This window comes from Actinia tenebrosa, unplaced genomic scaffold, assembly GCF_029948245.1.
Source record: "Actinia tenebrosa isolate PJP-AT-01 unplaced genomic scaffold, QUT_ActTen_1.0 PGA_scaffold2__45_contigs__length_23673736, whole genome shotgun sequence".
NCBI lineage: Eukaryota > Metazoa > Cnidaria > Anthozoa > Actiniaria > Actiniidae > Actinia > Actinia tenebrosa.
This window is the reverse complement of record NW_028292579.1, coordinates 4,732,638-4,752,587: the sequence shown is the minus strand read 5'-3', so window position 1 is coordinate 4,752,587 and position 19,950 is coordinate 4,732,638. Positions and strand designations below refer to the sequence as shown.

Genomic DNA, 19,950 nt, shown 5'->3' with positions numbered 1-19,950 from the left:
ACAGCGAATTGAAATATGGCGACCAATTTGAATAACTGTTGTTCTGGACTGACTAGCGACTGACTAGCCTCTCATACATGTGAAAATGCTTTTATGTTTCCACGTGAACACGAGGCAAGTCAGTGCACAGAACATCAGTTGTTATTGATCGCCATATTTCGTTTCGGAGTATAGACCTAACTTAAAAATCAACTGAGTTCACGTGACTAGCAAAGTGCTTATCCTCTACATTTGAGATTAAGTTCTGTAGAATCAAAACATCGTCATTATAATCTTCGAGGAAGATTTCCTCCAGGTGCTTTGCAATCCTAACTGACTGATTATTCATCACGTATCTTAGCTGTGACTCAAGCCTCAGTTCAGATTCAGACTTACGCCGTCTTTTCACTTCTAAACCCTTGGATTTGCCAAAGAATTCTTTGAAAACATGTAGCATCGATTTGGCCAGGTTTGTGTTTTCTACGTGACGGAAGATTTCCCGCGCTTTTTTGTGGTTTTCTCCCAAGATAGACCTGAATAGATTCAGCATAAGGAATATCATGGAAAAGCTGTATGTGATGACAGTGAATAGAAAGAGAAACTTAGGTCGTCCTATCTCACGGCCGCTGAGGTTATTGAGAATAAATGAGAAAAGAGTGCGACTGGCGAATGAAAAGCTCTTAAAATCATCCAATTGGTCTGCGAAGGCTAGAACGAAGAGCGAAGAATACGCGACTATCAGAAGTACTAAAATGATCAAGAAATTCCCAAGCTGCTCAAAGGATTTGACAACGGTACAAAAAAACTCCTGAACACAGGAAAATAAACTGAGAAAAGCACCGAAGCGAGCCACGGCGATGAAGAACCAGAAGGCAAACATATTGGTCGCCATGTCAGCATAATCACCACATTTGTGGAAATCAATGTAGGAGTCACGTGATTGAAGGAAAAGTCTTCTCTGGGTTGCCTGTATGTTTGTGATGACGATACGCCAAATTAGAACAGCAAGACCAACCATAACGAAAGCAAGGTCGAATATGTTTGAAACGCTGTAAAAGAACTTGAGCCTTAGGTGGAAAATCTCGAGTAAAAATCGAGTAATCATTACGAAGACTAGCAAAACCAAAATAATTTCGCCAATGTCGCTGGCTGTGTACTGAGGCGATGATAACTTGTAAGAAGAGGTTTTCAAGCGCGCTTCCACTCCCCCATAAGACGGCATCTCGAACAACACTGTTACGACGGCGATTAAGTTACTGTTGGGACTGTAGACATTGAATTCTCCAAAGAAACCCCGAGTTGATTGGTCGAGCCATGACGAGCTCGCTAATTGGTTGACAACTGCTCTTGAGCCTGTGGTATCTTTTTTTAGGTCAGCGGTGTACCCTCCTCCGGTATAGTCTGTATAAGTACCGCTGACTTGTAAGGTATGGTTCGACTCCTCGGGATTTAAATATGTCCATGGGGTATTACCTCGTGTTGTGGTGGTAGTGTTGGTCGTTATTCTCCATCCTGTTTGGTATGAATGCTTGTCTTCGAGATTGGACGAGTAGTACGTTCTGCATCCTGTTATTCTACATGGTTCTGTGTGAGATTTTGATCATATAAGGATCATTTGTTAGTAATTATGGGATGACTTTATTGCTTTTTTGCTTCTTTGGTCTTACTCTTTTCCATGATCATCGTGATAATTTATCACTTGCCATGATCATGCATCATTTTCTTATTTCTCTTTCACTCATCCCTTTTTTAAATCCATTCGTAAGTTCGCTCAATGCAATCTATTGTTACCTCCCTCCCTTTAACTTATTTTTTACTTGTTATTCTCCTAATCATTACAGTTTTCATTCCTTTCTTCTTCATTTCCCTAGCCTGCGAAACGGCCCTCCGGAGTGGGGGTTTGGGAAGAGGGGCCCCCAACCCCCGCGCCCCGCGCCAGAGAACCGTTTCACAGGCTATCATTCCCCCCTCTTTCCTTCCTTTTATTCACAAAACTTAAATGAGCTTACCATCTTTGACCCTCACTTGACGAAGCCTAGCGTGCAACACCCTCATTCCAGCATTATTGAGCCCTGTGTTGTAGTGGTTCTGTCCTAACTCATCGTTTATTCCTCCAATCAAGGTCTGGTTAGTCCACTGCCACAGGGTTTGTATAAAACTGACCTATGAAATTATTCATGAAATATCATCAGCATGGTATGAGTGGGTCAAAATAAGTTAGGAAGGTTGAAAAACTTCTTCGTCTGGGCTGATCAAAGCCAGCGCATGGCTATCTCACAGATCAAAACCTGAAACGACCTCTGGTCTGATCAAAGGATGGCGTTGGCCAACTCACAGAACGAACCCTGAAACGACCTCTGGGCTGATCAAAGGCAGTGCTTGGGCAACCGCCTCACTGATCGAATTGGAATTTATATTCAGTTTATTTTTGCTGTGAAAGGAAAACTGGAGAATCACTGTGGGAGAGAGAGATCGATCGAGGGTTTGAGGGGAGAGTTCTAACCTTATTAGATGTAAATTACAGGTTTGATAAGGGATGTCAGTTAATATGCGATCGATGCGCAATTCGAGAAAAGGTGTGAAATTCCCGCCAAAATAGTTGTTAATCTTAAGTGGCTGTTCTAATTTTAGCAACAATTAAATAAATTCAGTCGATTAAAGTGCTTGTGTGTAGACAACATGGCCGACAATGGTCACGTGCTGCATGTGGTGTTTACCTCTGATGTCCCAATACGGTTTAGTCCCGCCGCTGGCCTCACGAAGGTCATTTCCATTGTGTTCTTGATATCAACAGTTTCACTACTGCGATACTTGTGGCTTACAAAACTCACCGCCGCCAGCACTATCAAATAGTAACCAAAGTCCAGCAAGATTCTTTTAAAATCATCAATCTTGTGTTGTGCTTTTCTTATTTTGTTGACTGTTGTATTGTCGAGGGGAGCTACGTCATCGTCGTATCTGTGATCGTTGTAATCTGGTTGGTTTTCTACTGGAATGGTTTCTGGAGGAAGACAAGAAAGTGTCACCAATAGACCCGTTTCGAATTCCAAATTACCGCTGTGTTTCTTGATTACAGACTCATTTGCACAGGGTTAGCCTCGAGTTTGTGCAGAATATTCACGTGTTCCAGTCAAGGTCCGTCGAGTTTCAAAGTGTTTGTATTGTTGAAGTTGTGCATTCTTTACTTTACTGTTGGTATTTGTGAATATTTAAACACTGATACGAGGCTAACCCTGTGCAAATGAGTCTGTAATCAAGGAACACAGCGGTAATTTGGAATTCGAAACTGGTCTATTAAACGTTTTGGAACGAGCACTGAGTTAATTATTTCCCAGGCAGACTACTCGTATGCATAAATAGCTTTATTCAAGAAAAATTATGGGGAAGGGGTCGGAGGAGTTATTTATTTGATGTCTTATTCCTCTTTGCCAAAGTTATTTTATCCAAATAATGAACAGTACGTATGAGCGCTCCGTATATCCTCAATCTTAATGCAGTGTTCCAAGGTGATGGTACAGAAGCTAATTAAGGGCACAGAGAAGTCGAATAAGTATGCAAGATCACTAAAAATCGAAACACGCTTAAAAGGGTTTATTTCTCGAGCACACCAGATCGATGCGGCATTTAGTAACATCCAACAAACAAAAAGAGAGGCCCCTAAACGGATCATTTCGATGTTTACCTCAGTATTTAAACAACGCGCTCTATGTCTTAGCTTCCAAATGGTCCCGAAATGGAGAAACAGTAGAGTATAGGTCTATAGCCTTACCTATTTTTCGCGTGGTCTTGATTTCTTCGTCATCAGTCGTTTTTCGTATGATAAGCGCAAACAGCAAAGCGGTCAGAAACACTTTGATTGGCTGGCTGATAAATGTATCTTGCACAAAAGATACATAGATGGTGGTCAACCATTGGTTGGATTTGGCCTTGCCCCACATCATGGAGTAAAAGATAACAAACACAGAGGAAGTGATAGAAGTAGTAATGCATAATAACCAGGCTAGATAGACGCACCAGTGTGGGAATTTGTATGAGGTTATTCGAGACACTTGTTTGCCAACCCATGAACAGCAGGTGCAACAACTTTTGGTTTGTTTTCTTTCGTCTTCTGCTTGCTTTTCATCAGTTTCCTCAGCACTTACATTATCCCCATTCACTGATTTACCAACTACTTGTTTTACATTGCCTTCTTGTAGGTCACAATTATCTTCCTTTTGGAAGATTTCTAATCCTTCTTCGTGTTCTTGCAGCTGCAATTCCGTATCGTCGTCAACAGCAGAACAAGTACAAGAAGGACCAACATGTCTCGAAATTTTTTTTCGAGAAATTTTTCTTCGTTTCTTGTTTTCTTCTTCGAGTTCTTTGTCAACGTAGTCTTTGGGTCGTGAATTGCGAAAAAGGCCAACGATGAAAAGATTCATCGGCAAGACAATCAATGCGCTTTCGACACCAATTACGATCATCTGAAGATTCAATTTGATTGGGCCAATTATAATATCCCCGGATGTATCCCCTACTTCCGGACCTGCGCCGTAGAACATAGCACTAGCCACCATTGTCGAACACAGAAGCGATAGGCAACATGACAGGCGCTGTAGCCGTGTGAATGGACTCCATTGAGGTCGAAATAATAGAGAAAACCAGATGTGTTTGTCGCAAATTCCCTTGCGCAGTTTATCGTCGAAAAGAATACCAAATGAGGAGCGATCTTCAGGCGTATTTGACTTGAGGAAGGCTTCGATTTGACCCTCTCCTACGTCTAACGATAGCCAGCGATCTGAAATCGATCATACAGCATTAGTGCGTTTGATTCTTGTGTATTGGTATATAGACCTTTCTCGTTCCAAAAAAAGTCGCTTGTTCCTAATTGATTACAGACTCTTTTACTCAGGGTTAGCCTCGTATCAGTGTCAGAATATTCGCAAGTTCAAAAAAAAATGACAAACACTTTGAAATTCCACGGATCTACACTGAAACACAAATATTCTACACAAAATTGAGGCAGGCTACCTTTGTACAACAGACAAATCCAAAACTGGAGTATTTACAAAATACATACGATAGGACTGTTGCATGATGTCGTCATTGACCTCTACTACCAGACTCCCTTGCACACTTTCTTTTGTTCAGTTAATTAGCACCAATTGCCTTGCTATTCTCATGAGGAAATACAAATTTGAATAAGAAAGAAAATTCGCGAAGCGTTTTGGTAGTGAGAGTCAAATGACGCCATCATGCAAACGTCCTATTGCAAAATCATTGTGGGAATCAAAATATAAAACAAAGAATTAGCTGAGATTGTGTTAAAAGATCGAGCATGATTGAATCTTACCGACGTTAAATATCCACTTTTCATTTGTTTGAGGATCCTTCATCAGAATTTTCCTGAGAAACCACGAAGAACTCTTCCCATGACAGTCATGCCAGATTCTAATCCCTTCAATGGGACCAATACTCGCAGGTGTCGATAAAACAAACGTCCTAATGCTTCTTCGTGGGAAACCCTTGTTATTTGGGACCAGTAACGGATACACCCCAGTGGTGCCATTCTCACCATAAATATCACAGAAAACATTAGCTGTGGTGCCCGCAGTTTTTCGGCTTCCTGTTACTATGGTAACCTCGTATGTGTACGTAAAAGTGTCTTTGATTGGCGGCAATAGAGTTATTGACATCGTCTGTTGATATCAGAAATTGAAATACGCCTATTTCAAAAAACGTTGTCATCGCCAAACGCGATAGGCATTAGGCAATAGGCGAAAAGCGAAAGCAGATAGGTCATTCTAAGATCCAAGAATGGCTGGCCAAACCCTAACCCTAACAGTTATGTAAAGAACTACGACGAAATATAATATTAGGATTCATAATCATCTCACGATTACGATTAATATTAAGATTAATATTAGGATTAATATTAGGAATAGGTTTACGATAAGGTTTTGATAACGGTTATGCTAAGGTTTGGCTAGGGTTCTAACCCTAAATTAAAACCTTATCGTAAACCTATTCCTAATATTAATCCTAATAGTACACTCAACAAAATTACTCGACTCTGATTGGTCGAGAGGAGTACAATTATAGCGTTAATTGTATACTCCATAGGAGTACCGAATTAAGTCGCTATGGCAACACGGCCAAAACAATGTCAAAACAATTATTTTCTATCATTTTGTACTTAAAAACATATGAATAAGATTTTAAAGCCGTAAGAACTAATCTTTTTTATGCATTTCAGTTGCGCGATGGACTGAAAATCGGCCGCCAAATAGACAAAGATGAACTGCGTCGCTTCGCATTTTTTACTGAAATTTTGTTGAGTAAACTATAAACAAAAAATCGCACGATCTTCTCGTACAATTTGGAATTAATAGACACGAGTAATGTTTTGAAAGTTCTTTAATTGCACTCGCCTTACAAGAACTTTCAAAACATTTCCAAATTGTACTCGAGATCGTGCGATTTCCTATACTAATATTAATGATAATCGTAATGTAATCCTAATATAAATCTGAATATTAATAGTTATCGTTACGGCATCAGTACCTCTACTTCGTCCTTTTTATCCATCCGTCTGATCCATACACCAAGCATCACATACATTAAAAACAGTCCAGCAACAGAGAACAAGACTACAACATTACCTGTGCAAAACCGAAAAAAATACAAAACTCTCTTAAACAAAGCTGAACATTATGTAAGGTAAAGTATGCACATTTGCAAAATTTTGCTCGGGGTGTATATCTTTAATTTTTAACCGCGTTTTAAAATTTGGCTGCATTTGAGTGGAATTGCGGCGGTAATACGCAATACGGAAGCTAAAAAATCCTGGTTCTTAATTTTTAAAATTTAAGACAAATTTTTCTTTTCTTTACAGCTACTTGTAGGGTGATAATGAGTCCTTCTTTAAATACTCTTTTTTCGTTTCTCGTTGTGAAAAAGAGAGACGTTTATTTTTGTGTTTGAAAGGTAATTAAAAAGTATTACGCTTACCAGTCTCGAAAGCTTCCTTGAACCCAATCACAACACGACTGAACGAAATGGGATTCGGTGCAACGAACATCCCAGTACCAAATGACATCAGGTGTGACGTCAAACACTGGATGTGAGTGCTGTTGGTCAGGGGCCCTCCCTATAAAGTGATAAAAAACATACAAGTCAATGAACGCATTTGCACCAATACAAACGTGTCTCTTGATTAGCATAAATAAGATAGAAAAACTTCTTGATAACGGGCGCGCCATGTAAATTCCCTGTTGGGCTATTTTTGGTAAGCAGATGTAGTTTCGCCTTCTACTTCCGTCTTCGTTTTTAGCGAGCAATAAAATAAATCAAAACAATAAACGGAAAGAGCGCGCGTGCGCAAGTTGATGACGCAAGGGAGTAGGGTAAGGTGAAAAAATTTAAACTGCATCCAGTTACTAAAAATAACCCAACCGGGAATTTACATGGCGCGCGCGTTATTAAGACGTTTCCCCTTCTTATTTATGCTCTCTTGATTAGATGAATGGCAAATGTTACAGATATTTAGGGACCTAACTTACCCAGCACCCATCTCCTTTCCACTTTTCCTCTTCCACACTCCAGAACAAACACTTTGATACGAAGGTCCTCATGCTATACCTCACCGATTCTATTGGCGACAAATCTGAACCATTTATCGTAATGCCCACAAAATAGACGCCCTTGGAAAGATTCTTATTTGATAGAAACAAAGTAGCCATGCTGTCTGCGCAAGTTTTATTGCTATTGTGACTGGAAGTAGATATTCTTGGTAGTGTCTTGATATTCCAATCAAAGTTCTCAAATGTCGGTTGTAAATCTTTACGAACAAAAACACGCAGCTGATGGTGGCACTCATTGAGAAATACTTCAATGTAAACTGAATCATCCCCTGATGTTACTTCTAACTTATGAAAGTTCCAAGAGCTGTTAGATCCGAGGTCGAAGATCTCTATTGTTGGTGATACTGAGGGTCTTTTCATGAAGAGTTCAATTGGTTTTTTTAGTCCTGTAATGGCTAAGGGTTCGCTGTTAATGGAGTAAGACAGGCTCATAACGGGACTTGTTACCTCGGATGACGTCTTGTCCCATGAATAGACGTTTTGGTTGAAAGTGAAAACCTGATCAAACATGATGAAAAAAAAACAAAATTTAGTTCAACTCATCTTATTCTACGGACTCGGACGCAAGGTAAAAAAGTTGCCACGACATTGCAGCACTACGAAATTACACGGAGTGCCCCCTTTTACATACACATGCAACGTTGCAAAATAACGATGCAGGACGGCAGCAACAGTTACGCACGACAAGTTTCATCTTGTAAACACGGCCTGGAACGTTTCTGGTGATGATATGATGTTCTCAGTCAATGAAATGCGACTTTTTCGTGTGCCTGAAAAGTGTGGATATCTGGGTGACTTTCCTTTACTCACAATTTTGTTGCAGGAAAAGATGCCATCTCTGACATCCCTTTAAAACTCTGCGCACCGTGTCTTAGAAGACTATGCATGTGTTGTTAAAGGTGCAGTAATTAGTGGAGAATAAAATTAAGCAGCTCGTAGCACAATATTTATTACCAGACATGCGCTAGCTCATTAAAGATGACTGACAATGAAGCCTCAGTTAAACCTCTATTTGACTAAGTGCAAACGTCTCTTTACCTCTTGATCGAGTGATGTTTTATTGTCAACCATTTTCATCTCCATTAACTCTTCTCCTATTGAAGCAACAAACTTTTCTCCACTTCCAAGCGAAAGATCTTCATCAAGCCCTTCCAGACTTGCTCGCTTCAAACTGGCGCGCATCCCTGGAGCGACAAACGTTGTAGCTTGCTCGTTAGGAAGCTTTCTTCGTAGAAGTCCTCTGGTCACGCGGGATATGGATCCAGTCAGAGACTTAGCAGAATCTTTGGCCTTTTTAAAACAAATAATCATTAATAGACTATTAATAGACCGTTTTCTCAAGGTTGCGTGCGCATCCAAATATAAGGAACTTGACGGCCACGATACGAGAAGACGAGCTTTATGATGAGTATTATCATGCATTGCTATGAATTTTTTTCTATAAAAAATCATAAAATTGATTATTCTCCTCTTTAAATATAAAACTGGCTTCTCAATTTGACTGAATTTGCGTTTTTCAGTTTTGTGGCCCGCCAAGTCGGATGCGCATGCAATCTTGAGAAAACGGTCTAGATATTGGAAATCAATTAAACTCTAACGAAAACTCTGCAAAAAGAGCATGACATTTTATTACAAAACTAAAGATACAAATGCTTCAGCTTCAAAATCACACAAACTTGATAATTATCTAAGTGTTCCGTCTAATAGCAGCAAGTAACCGCCGAACACGTGGTATTTGGCGTTTGCTCCAGTCGTTACCACAGCAACTGGCGCAAAAGTGATTTGGCGCCAAAAAATATAGATGAAGAATTTAGATAAATATAATAGAGTAAAATATTTTAAGAATTTCCAATACCATAAAAAGATGACAGACTAACCTGAGCATAAACTGCTTCATTGACATTACGCACATGCGCTGTAGGTGTTAACCCGCTGACCGGTCCATTGGCAGCTGTTGTTGAGACCATCTGTAGGACACCATCAAGAGCCGTGAAGTAGCTTTCAGCACTGCTCTTCAAAGAGTCAAAGGTAGTGTCTTTATCTGCTTGGCTGTTCAGAAGCTGTCCAAGGTTATTAACAGTGTTTGCGGACAAAACCTAATGAAGTGAAAAGATATCCACATGAGAAGTGATTTATCGATAATGTCACGATCTATAATCCTGCGTCGGTAAAATATTTGCCTAGCGGTCATCCGACAAATGATGTGAACGTAGTTATTTGAAAAGTACAGAGACTGAAAGGACTCTGAAAAGTCGGTGCCGTATGCGTGCCTTACCGCGACCGTGATGTTTTCTAGAATTTTGATTGGGGAATTGTAGTTCTCGCGCAACTACCAACCCTCTTCTCACTACTAATGTTAAGTTGTCTCCAATTCCTGGAAGATATGCGCATGCATGCATACATCAGGATCCATATCTATATATAAAGGTGGAAGACAATACATAAGCAAACTATCCCCCGACCCCCTCCCCTCCACGAGAGACTCCTAATCTGCGATATTGCATTGGTATTAATTAAGCAATTTTCAATATTAGGATGTAACGTGTAGTGATACTTACCTGCGCTTGTGGATGGATTTCTTTTGCGACTTTTGTTGTCTGAGTCAAGGCATTAGTTACTTGAGTCAAAGATTCCAAGTTTGTTGCTTTGATTTCGTTCAGGCTTTCTAGCATCTGGCCGCGGATCTGCGGTTCCAAAACCAAAAACATGAATCAGATTGTTATTACATTGCTCACTCACACTTATCGCGTACCTCAAGCCATCTTGAGCAAAAAACGCGCGTACGATTACTACATATATCTGATCATTACTGTATATCTTCATGACCATACCTCAGATTTCTTGGCTTGTTGTTCCCTCTCATCTTCTACGCTTGTTGGTTGTACATTTTCAACGTTAAGTAACGAGCTGATGGTGTTTACGGTCAGGGTAACTGCCTGTGGTTTGCCTGACTTCTTCAGCGAGTCCAGCACACTGTTATTCCCTGTTGTCATGCTCGATATCTCGGTCATTAGTTGGGAAGGATCCTGGTGAGGTGGTCGTGACTACGAAACAAATGAATGTGGCAATCAATATTTGACATGTCACTGTGTCGTATGTATTTATCTCTATATAAACTAAATAAGCTAGACCTTTTTCGGTTTGGCTCTGTAATATGTTCCATGTTTTCCCATTTTAGACAAGTCAGTCAGTCAATCAGTTGGTCGGTCTATCAGTCGGTCAGTAAATGGGTCAGTTGCTTAGTGAGTGAGAAAGTGAGTCAGTCAGTCAGTCAATTAGTCTGTTTTTCTGTCCGTCTGTCGGTCAGACGGACGGACTGTCGGTCAGTCCGTCAATCAATCAATCAATCGATCTGTAAGTTGCTTAATAGAGCAGGTGCATGTTACGTCTTTTTTGCCATCTTGGTTGACAATTACAAAGCATTCCTCATTAGCTTCTCTTGTTAGATCAACCAAGATGGCGGCTATTTCATTGTTATTCATATCTCAAGGGATTTTGAGTCACATGGTTGCACAAACTCTATAGTCCCCTTCACAGTTCCCTGCGCCATCTTGTAGGGTAGCCGTGCCTTTGCGTGCCTTCGCTCACGAACGGTGAGCTTGCACTGATAGGGACCTTTTTTATAACACCTTGGATAATTATTTACATGCCTTTATCACTGCAAGCTCATCGTTCGTGAGCGAAGGCACGCAAAGGCACGGCTACCTTTGAAGATGGCGCAGGGAACTGGAAGAGGACTATTAGTCAGTTAAACAATTGCATATGGCTTCTGCTTTTGCTTTCTTTTATTCTCACCTGAACGCTTAAGCGTATCGTTGTTGTTGCTCCCAGCCTATCAGAGACTCGTATTTCTATGTCTAAAGTGAAATTCCTATTACTGTCACCCAATGGCAATCCTTCAACAACTTCTGCCTTCCCGCCATAATACAGAATAGTTTGTTCATTCTGTCGCCTGGAAAAAAGGATCTGGTAACTCAATGGCTCATCCGGGTCAATCCAGTTAAAACATCGAAACGTAAACTTGGTCATGAGCACGTAACCGACACGTGGTGTGACGTCACACTGTCCATCTCTGGGGGGACTGTTAACGATGAATTCCTTAGTAGCCAAGCCTTGTGGACCGATTTGTCTTTGGGCGTTGACTTCTATCTTGTATTGCATATCCCCCTCTAGGGTATCTTTGTTTATGACCAAAATGGGTAAACCAGAAGTGGAAAGTTCTTTTGTAAGATTGTTTTTGACTTCCATCCATTTTTTGTCCTCTTTCAATGTGTAGATCTTCCAGCTATATAACAGCTTGCCCAAGCATCCGGGACCTTTGCATTCTGAAAATAGCGCCAAGCGCTGTGACGGATTGACTTTCTCTTTGCAGTTTTCAGCACATCTACAATCGCCAGATCAAAAATTCACTATTATGGCAATAATGCAAAGCAAAGTAAAAGTGTTGAAATGACTAAGCAGATCAATGCTCAAACACAAAGCTTACAATGGAGGCTGCGCATAACTAATTTAAAGAAAGGTTTGAATAAACTCTTGAATACCGTGTACTTGACCGACATGTATGGAAGGGAGACAAGACATTTTGACCCATGCTTGTGTAGGAAACTCGACTTGGACCCAAATTGTTTCATGATAACTCAAGGGAATTCGGCGGAATTTCGGTCTACTCAATTGAAATGTCAATAAGCATTGAGTGAAATGTTGAAGGCTAACCTATCTAATTACAGTGTGCATGCGAATCGAAAAACCGGGGGCACCTAGAAATATCCTTGGAATGTTCTATTCTTCTTTGGCCAATCAGAATTGACTTTCTAACCACAAGACAACGGAAACGCTTCTGATTGGCTATTAAACATTCTTAAAATATTTCTAGATGCCCACGGTTTTTCGATTTGCACTGTAATTCCTATAAATGTTTCCTATCTTTCATGTGTGTCCCATTCTTTTTTCATTCCTGTTCTTTCATTTTCATTACTGACTTGATGAGTTGCACTTACAGTATCTCAACAGAAGGCGGCTCCCCCGCGACGATATCAATCATCTGCTGCATCGAGCTGATTCTCTTCCCTTTCTTAACGATCATCATTATCACGTACGTCTCATCAACCTCCAGCCTCTTCGTCTCCAAGGCAAATGATGTTTTATTGGTCTCCATAATGTAAGAGCTATTATTAGCATAACATGTACCATCATCATCATGTAATGTTTTGTTGGGTGAGGAGGGAGTCATGGGATTTATGAGGTTATTGGGAAATGTTCCATTCATATTCCTACACAACCACAAGAAGCTCATTCCTTGAATAAAAACAGAAAAAATAACACATTTTTACTTTCCGTTTTCCAGCCGGAGTGTGAGGCCCATAGGAAAATAAACAAAATTGCAAAAAATATCTTTTTTTTCTGTTTATGGCCGATCTACTCCAAACCGTCTTCAAGCGGGAGCAATGTTTATTCCCTTGATAAGAAAGAAGATAATATTCTTTCTGACTACTTGATTTTGACCCGTGCTATTCGTTTTTCTGACTATTCGACCTTGACCCATGCTATTCGTTTTTTTCTGACTATTCGATTTTGACCCGTAACGGCACGGCGCGCAGATATTTTTAAAATAAAAAGCATTCTTCATTATTAGGTCATATATACCTTTATGGCCATTGTGGCCTACATCCGGGTCGTAGGACGTTGAACCATTAATCATAACTTCCGGTCCAAAGCCTCGCCTGAGTAGACTCCCACCAGATACCACGGCTACTAGATCAGAAGCAGCCACCTCGATGAACCCAGAAGCCTCTGCGGCGTACTCGTGCAACCACTCTTCACTCATGCGCACTGCGAGTTTCACGTGATAGAGCCCAAGAGGAAGCGTCCTTTCTTCGATGAGGAGGGACGGGAGGTTGAAATTAATACCCAGTTCTGTAAGATTTATTTTCTTATAGACATTTGAATTTCCATTGAGCTTAAAAACACTCCATTCAAATATCGTTTGTTTTGAAGCTGGACAAAACACTAATGTTTCAGAATCAATATTAATCGACTCAGACCTCTTAACAGTTCTTGGCCTTGAAGAATTTGTCCCTATTTCCTGTAAAGTGACTTTTGGTGCCACACACGCAAGGTGAAGAACTTCGACTTCACACTGGAGCGTTTCCACGGAAACTGCGTTTGCTAGAGCTACTTTAACTAGGCGCTTCCCTAGAGTCGTGAAGGTGTGGTATTGGTCAACGTAGTTTGTTGGCATCGTTTCAATATACACCTGGGATTCCAATGAAGTATTAAAACGAAACAGATTACAGTCCTTGTTGCCATAGTGATATACGGTATCATTGACGATGTGTACTGTTAAACAGGCGTCTGAGGTCAATTGACCCAAGATGAAGCGAATTCTACCCTTCTCGTTGATCACAACCTGGCTAGTGCAGAGTAACGTTCTTTCATTGAATGCTACCTCTTTCTGGATGAAGATGTCTGTCACGGAATGCGCGTGACTCACGTTGTTGAATGCCGTGACCGTTAAGTTGTATTGTCCAGTATTTAAAACAGGTAAACGAATTAATTCCTTATTGGCCCATTTTTCCATTGCTTTCCCATTAAAATAATAAGAAAACCTTGCAAACTTGGACTTTAACTGAGTAGAAGAGCTGACATCCAACTGAAAGCCCATAGGAAAGTGATTTTTATCCCTGCCAAATCCATGATATCCCAAGTTCTCCTTGATATACAAGACAATGGTATGCACTTTAGTTATTGGTTTCTCAATCAATATTCGCTGGCTAAGACTTATGGGCGGTGTCACGAGGTTTTCCGAAGTCACAAAAACGTTGAACCAGCCCTCTTCTAAATAGTAATCAGTTGTTATCACAGCAATACTTGAATTCCCACGTGATATATAATTCAGATGCCGTGACTGAAAGGTCACGGTATACGTAACGTTGGTACCTTGTGTGACTTCCCATATGATAGTAATATTTTTTCCATAAATCTGAGGTTGTATGGGATGTAAGAAGAATCCCCTGATTTCATGCTGGACTATAACTTTACCAATCGTAATCAACTCACTTATCTTGTTCCAGCATCTTGCCTGGAACAGATAGATTCCTGCTTCTTTAAATATTCTGGTCACAATAATCGTGCGTCGTGCTTCGCTCGCTTCATTTTGAGGTGTACCTTCTTGTACCCTTGTTACGTTGTAAATACCATCGGAGAATGATACCAGACATTCAAACCGTGATCCCTCTACGAGACGCAATATAATGCTTGCATTTTCACCGACTTTAACAGGTTTTGTTTCAATGGTTAGTCCTTTCAGCGGTGTCACAGATATTTCAATGCAAACCTTCCTAACCACCGACCGACTCGACACCGCGTTAAAACCTGTCACATTGATCACGTGACAACCAATTTGTATGTAAGTGTGGTTTACTGCTGACTTGTTGGTGACTGTCTGAAGGCTCTCGTCACCGAAGTCTATTTTATAAAGGAGGCTTCCAAACCTGACATGCGTGGAAGTTTTAATTTTTAAGGTTACTGTATTGTTAACTGTGAAGAACCCATTACTACTGACAACCAAAACGTCAAAGGAAGCAACCTCAGGCATGACTTCGAAGGCTTGCGTTCGAGTTATGGGATGCGTGACGTCATTATTGGCTACTATGGTTACCAGATGACGTCCAACAGATCCATAATCCTTTGGGAAAATAAACGCATGGCCTTGTATGCTATCTTTTGATATTATTACAGAAGTTATTGTTCTCTCATCGACTTTGACTTTATAATCTACATTACTACCTCTACTGATGGTCCACTTTAGGGTAATATTACTGCCATTCATCGAAGGAGGTATTGGATTTATATTCAGGCCTTCAATTTGGTGCTGCACTGAAATGAGTCTTGTGGCATTGCAAGAGCTAATGGGATTCCAACAGACCGAGGACACGTTGTAATAGCCAACCGACAAATAACGATGACCAACTGTATAACTTTTGATCGAAATATAAGAACTTGAGACAGTTTCACTAACGCCATCTCCAAAATCCAACGAACAATTAAAGGTGCTTTTATCAGGAAAAAGCAATGATATGTTGGCTTTTTGACCCATTTGCGTCGGTATGGCGACAATAACCAATCCTGAAAGTTTAGTTAGAGGACTCGTAACAGTAATCTTCCTTTTGATAAATAGTGGGTTGCTATGGTTACACCTGTCGTTTGCCATGACAACAATAACGAATATTCCCAGTTGCCTGTACGTGTGGGTAGCTGTGCTGTTGACCTGATGTTGAACTTGACCTCTGTCGCCAAAATCGAAAGAAAAATAGACTTCTTTCCCGCCATTTTGTGTAAAAGCAGCAATCGAAATGGTCGTGTTGATCTGGATTGTGCTTGAGGCTGGAGAGACCTCGATAGACAAAGACGTCACAGGAATAACTAAAACGACGAAAACAAGAGAAAATGAATTGCTGGTTTGCGATCATTCCCAGGGGAGTAAAATATCAAAAGACACGACGGCCATGTTGGATGATATCACAAAAAAATTCATGGACAAGGATTTCGTTAAATTCATCTAAGATGGCGGCTATGACGTCATGTGCAAATTAAAAATTGTTAGAAACTCCTTTTGTTTGTAATATAAGCACAAAAATGCCCCTCCCCCCCCCCCCCACCTTTTGAATACCTACCGTAATTACAAGCTTCTCTTGCCGCTTTCACTTGATCTTGTGTCAATGCAGAAGAATAAAATTGCAAGCATGATATTTTTCCCTCATACCCGCTTAGTTGGGTCAAGGACAAGCTTCCAATTCTGATGGCGAACTGAGTCGCTAGTTCAATTGATGGGCCGATGTTAGTGTTCAGGACCGCTCTGCCATCATGCCACAGAGCAGCTGCGCCAGTGACGTAATCATAGGATGCACCAATGAAATTCCACTGTTCCATATTTAAGACTGTTGACGTCAGAAACTCCGTGTGCATTAAAGAGCGCTGGTTGAAGCGCGCTGTTAAGACTCCCTTGCCATTTTTGACGCCATTTGTCCATATTTGGACACCTTGACCATCAGGCTTGTAATTGACAATTGGTGCGAGCTTGCCTGTGATTGGATAAAGGTTGCATAATATTGTGATAGATCTTCTTATATCAAGCCGTTCATTGGCTGGTATTTGGATGTAGGATTGAGGAGTGCCGCGTAGCATGAGCGCGCCATTTTCTTTCCCAGAAGGACCTTGGGTTTTGTCCACTTCGCTCAGTGTTGATGTGATGTGTCCTAGTATCGCTTCTTGGCCACCATACTCGTCATCAAAGGGAAACACTGCTACTGGAGTTACGTCAAGACCACAACTGGCCAAGACTGCAAGTCAATCAAAGATAAATGGAAGAATATTAAAAATAATAATAATGATAATAATATTTATTCCTTATATAGCGCCTCTTAGATAAATGTCCAGCAGCGCTTTACAATCCAATCAAACTTAATTAATTCAAATACTAGAAAACGTACTAGAAAACGTACTAGAAAACTTGAAAAAAATTAAAGCTATTTTAAAACGATGTTCAATATTTATAAAATTCCTGTAATACGAATGTCAAAACTATATATTTATTCTAAACTTAATTTTAACTATATATACCTACTTGCAAGTCAGCTTCAGTGGTCTTCTTTTGTTTTTTGATATAATTCCTATCCCACTAAATCACTAATGTTCTATTTTCGTATGACAACGTTCTTGCAAGTAGGTGTAATACGTACACCGTAAAATTCCTATTTTACTATATTAGAATACGGAGAGTATTAGCAGCACATTGGGATATCTTTAGTAATCTTGATCACTTCTAAGAATAAAATATATAACGTTTTGTTACTACCTCAAAACGCAATGAAACATAATGAATAGCCACACGAATATCCAACGTGCGAGTTGACTACTATGTATGAATATAGTGGAAGGAAGCTCACACGCCCCTTGTGGAAATCAGCGCTAGCTTTAAATTTAGTTAACGGGGCAAGCGTGTATCAATAAAGTTTTTCCTGCCTACCTCGTACACTCCGGGTATTTTTATGCTTCGGATTAATATAAATACAAAGTCATTTCCAGACCAAAATGAAATATAATTAAAATTACTGTGGTATTAAACTTGTGTCGTTTAAAAAGAAGGATATTAAAAAACGGTAGGGGGAAAACACGAAAATATGAAGCAGGCAAATAGGAAAGAAAAGGGAAAAAAGCAACAAGCTCGTGTTACGTAAACAAAATGAAGATTGTTACTGTAGAGGATTTTTCTTCAACAACATAGATATTAAACAGCTTCAGTTTTTAATCTCTTGGAAAAGCTTTTCATAAACAAAACACTAACCCCAAGAGCGAAAGCGCTTTACGAGGGGGTTTATGTTCAAATTTAACAACGACGAATAACAAATGTCGTAAAAACGGGGAAAAAAATAAAAAGAATTACTGAAGTGAAATGAATGAATGACGAAAGGTGAAAGAGAAATAAAACTTAGAAAAATCTGAGAATCTGGAAAATCTGGAACTCTGATATTCCTGAGTTATTTCTCTTTCACCTCGTCATTCATTCGTTTCACTATCCTATGTATTTCTAATATTTGTTCTCATAATTACAAAAGTGTTTAGCAATAATACAGTAATACCTATAGATTATTTATGTAATAAAATAAATGAAAAATGAATAAATAAATAATTAGGAATATGATAATTGAGCTAAAGACGTTTTCCTTGGACTATGGTTTACATGTCTTTACACGCAGATACCCCACAGGCATTTAGTTGTTATTACATAATATTTACTTGTTCCTCTAACCGCAAAACTACAAAGAAACTGTATTCTTAATGACGCACAAGAATTAACTGGTAAAAAAACATGCAGGATTTAAATAACCAATTAATATTCTACTTTGACGGGATTAGAGCGGAATATGCACACAAGTACAAATGTTGTTCTGGAGTTAATGGAGTTAATGCGTTTTCATACTGTTTTCTATTGCATTAAATGACATTTTCATTGTTAAGGTGTGCATTGAAACACCAATTAAAAATCAAAACTGAAGTTAGTTTGAATGGCATAAAAGTGTATAAATGGTAAAAATTCACCTGCATTATATTAATCGGATAACTGAAGGAAAGATGAACAAAGATAAAAACTATGAAAGTACTTTACCTTTTTGTCTTTTTGTCTCACATTTTCCTTGGCCAAGAACAAGGCTCTTCAAAAATACAGTATAGAAAAAGAGAAAAATGAAATCAGTCAGGCTATAACCAAAGTTTTCTCATCAAAAATATTGGGTTTTTGTTCAAGTTCACTGCAACAAGAGTCACAAGAGACTGATTTATAACCTTAAGGCATTTTAAACACCCAATTTTGAATTGAATGCATGAGCACAGATTATTCTTACCGTAATGATGAATAGCACCGTCAAGCAATTTCCGATAAGCGAATTTTTCTCCATTGAAAACAATTAGTTTGTAAATCGGAGTGAAACTGACATCGTTTAGTTGTCAATCTGACTCAACGGTTTGATGGACGCACTAATTAGTATAGTTTCTAGCTATAATTAAATAAATAAGTCCATCTCGAACCTTAGTCGGACAGTGTCACCGAGTGGGATTATCGGGTATCTTTCCTAGGTATAGCAACAACAATAACATTTTCGACAACAACCAGCAAAAGCAGGCGTAGCTAGCAACAGCAACAACAACAGTAATAACAATAACAGCAAAATTGACAAAAGAAAAAAGGCAACAACAACAAATGATCCAACTATTATTGCAGTTAATTTCTAAATGATGCACAGGAAAAAAAATTAGTTTCTACAAGTTGGAACGATTGCCAACTTGTGGGTTTGCAAAAACATTTAGCCTGTGACAATTGTGGTTAATCTACAAGCTAGTAAACCAGAAAAACTACTCTCATAATTGCGCAATCCTCAATGAAACAAGGATATGGGTATACATGAAAGATAAGAGTTACTAGTACCCTTTCAGTTGGGCAATTTTCATTTTCCAATTTTTTTCCAATTTCTATTGATTTTAATGGCTTTTCGTTTATGCATAGTTTTAATAATCGCCCTACTTACAGAGAACTAAGCGTTGGTGAAACGCCAAGATTTTTCTCTAGGATTATTTTACGGCCTTTATTGACTGGTATCTGACACATGTTGCTACCAATTTATCATTAATGCTCATTAATTATATAGTATTTGTACCGGTTCTGAGACTAAAGGTTTAAGTGAACGGTGCACAGAACGAAAGTTACTTGATTTTATAGCTCAGTTTGACATCACTTTTAACGATTATAAAGTTGATGCTTTTTTTAACTGTCACTCAAATAATGAAAACTTACTGA

The 19,950-nt window shown here is 39.4% G+C and overlaps 1 protein-coding gene across 1 annotated transcript; it reads right to left on the bottom strand.

The window, feature by feature from the left end:
* Nucleotides 1–181: 181 nt before the first annotated feature.
* On the bottom strand, nt 182–18,610 carry LOC116289629 (polycystin family receptor for egg jelly-like). Its single transcript, XM_089034004.1, has 17 exons — nt 18,580–18,610; nt 16,274–16,939; nt 13,245–16,022; nt 12,599–12,896; nt 11,397–11,985; nt 10,433–10,645; nt 10,160–10,285; nt 9,479–9,697; nt 8,640–8,891; nt 7,521–8,099; nt 6,970–7,108; nt 6,523–6,620; nt 5,312–5,657; nt 3,749–4,756; nt 2,697–2,980; nt 1,989–2,142; nt 182–1,563 (listed from the first exon to the last, which is right to left on the bottom strand). The coding sequence occupies exons 1-17, from the start codon at nt 18,608–18,610 to the stop codon at nt 182–184; spliced, it is 9,162 nt and encodes a 3,053-aa protein (XP_088890130.1).
* Nucleotides 18,611–19,950: the final 1,340 nt, after the last annotated feature.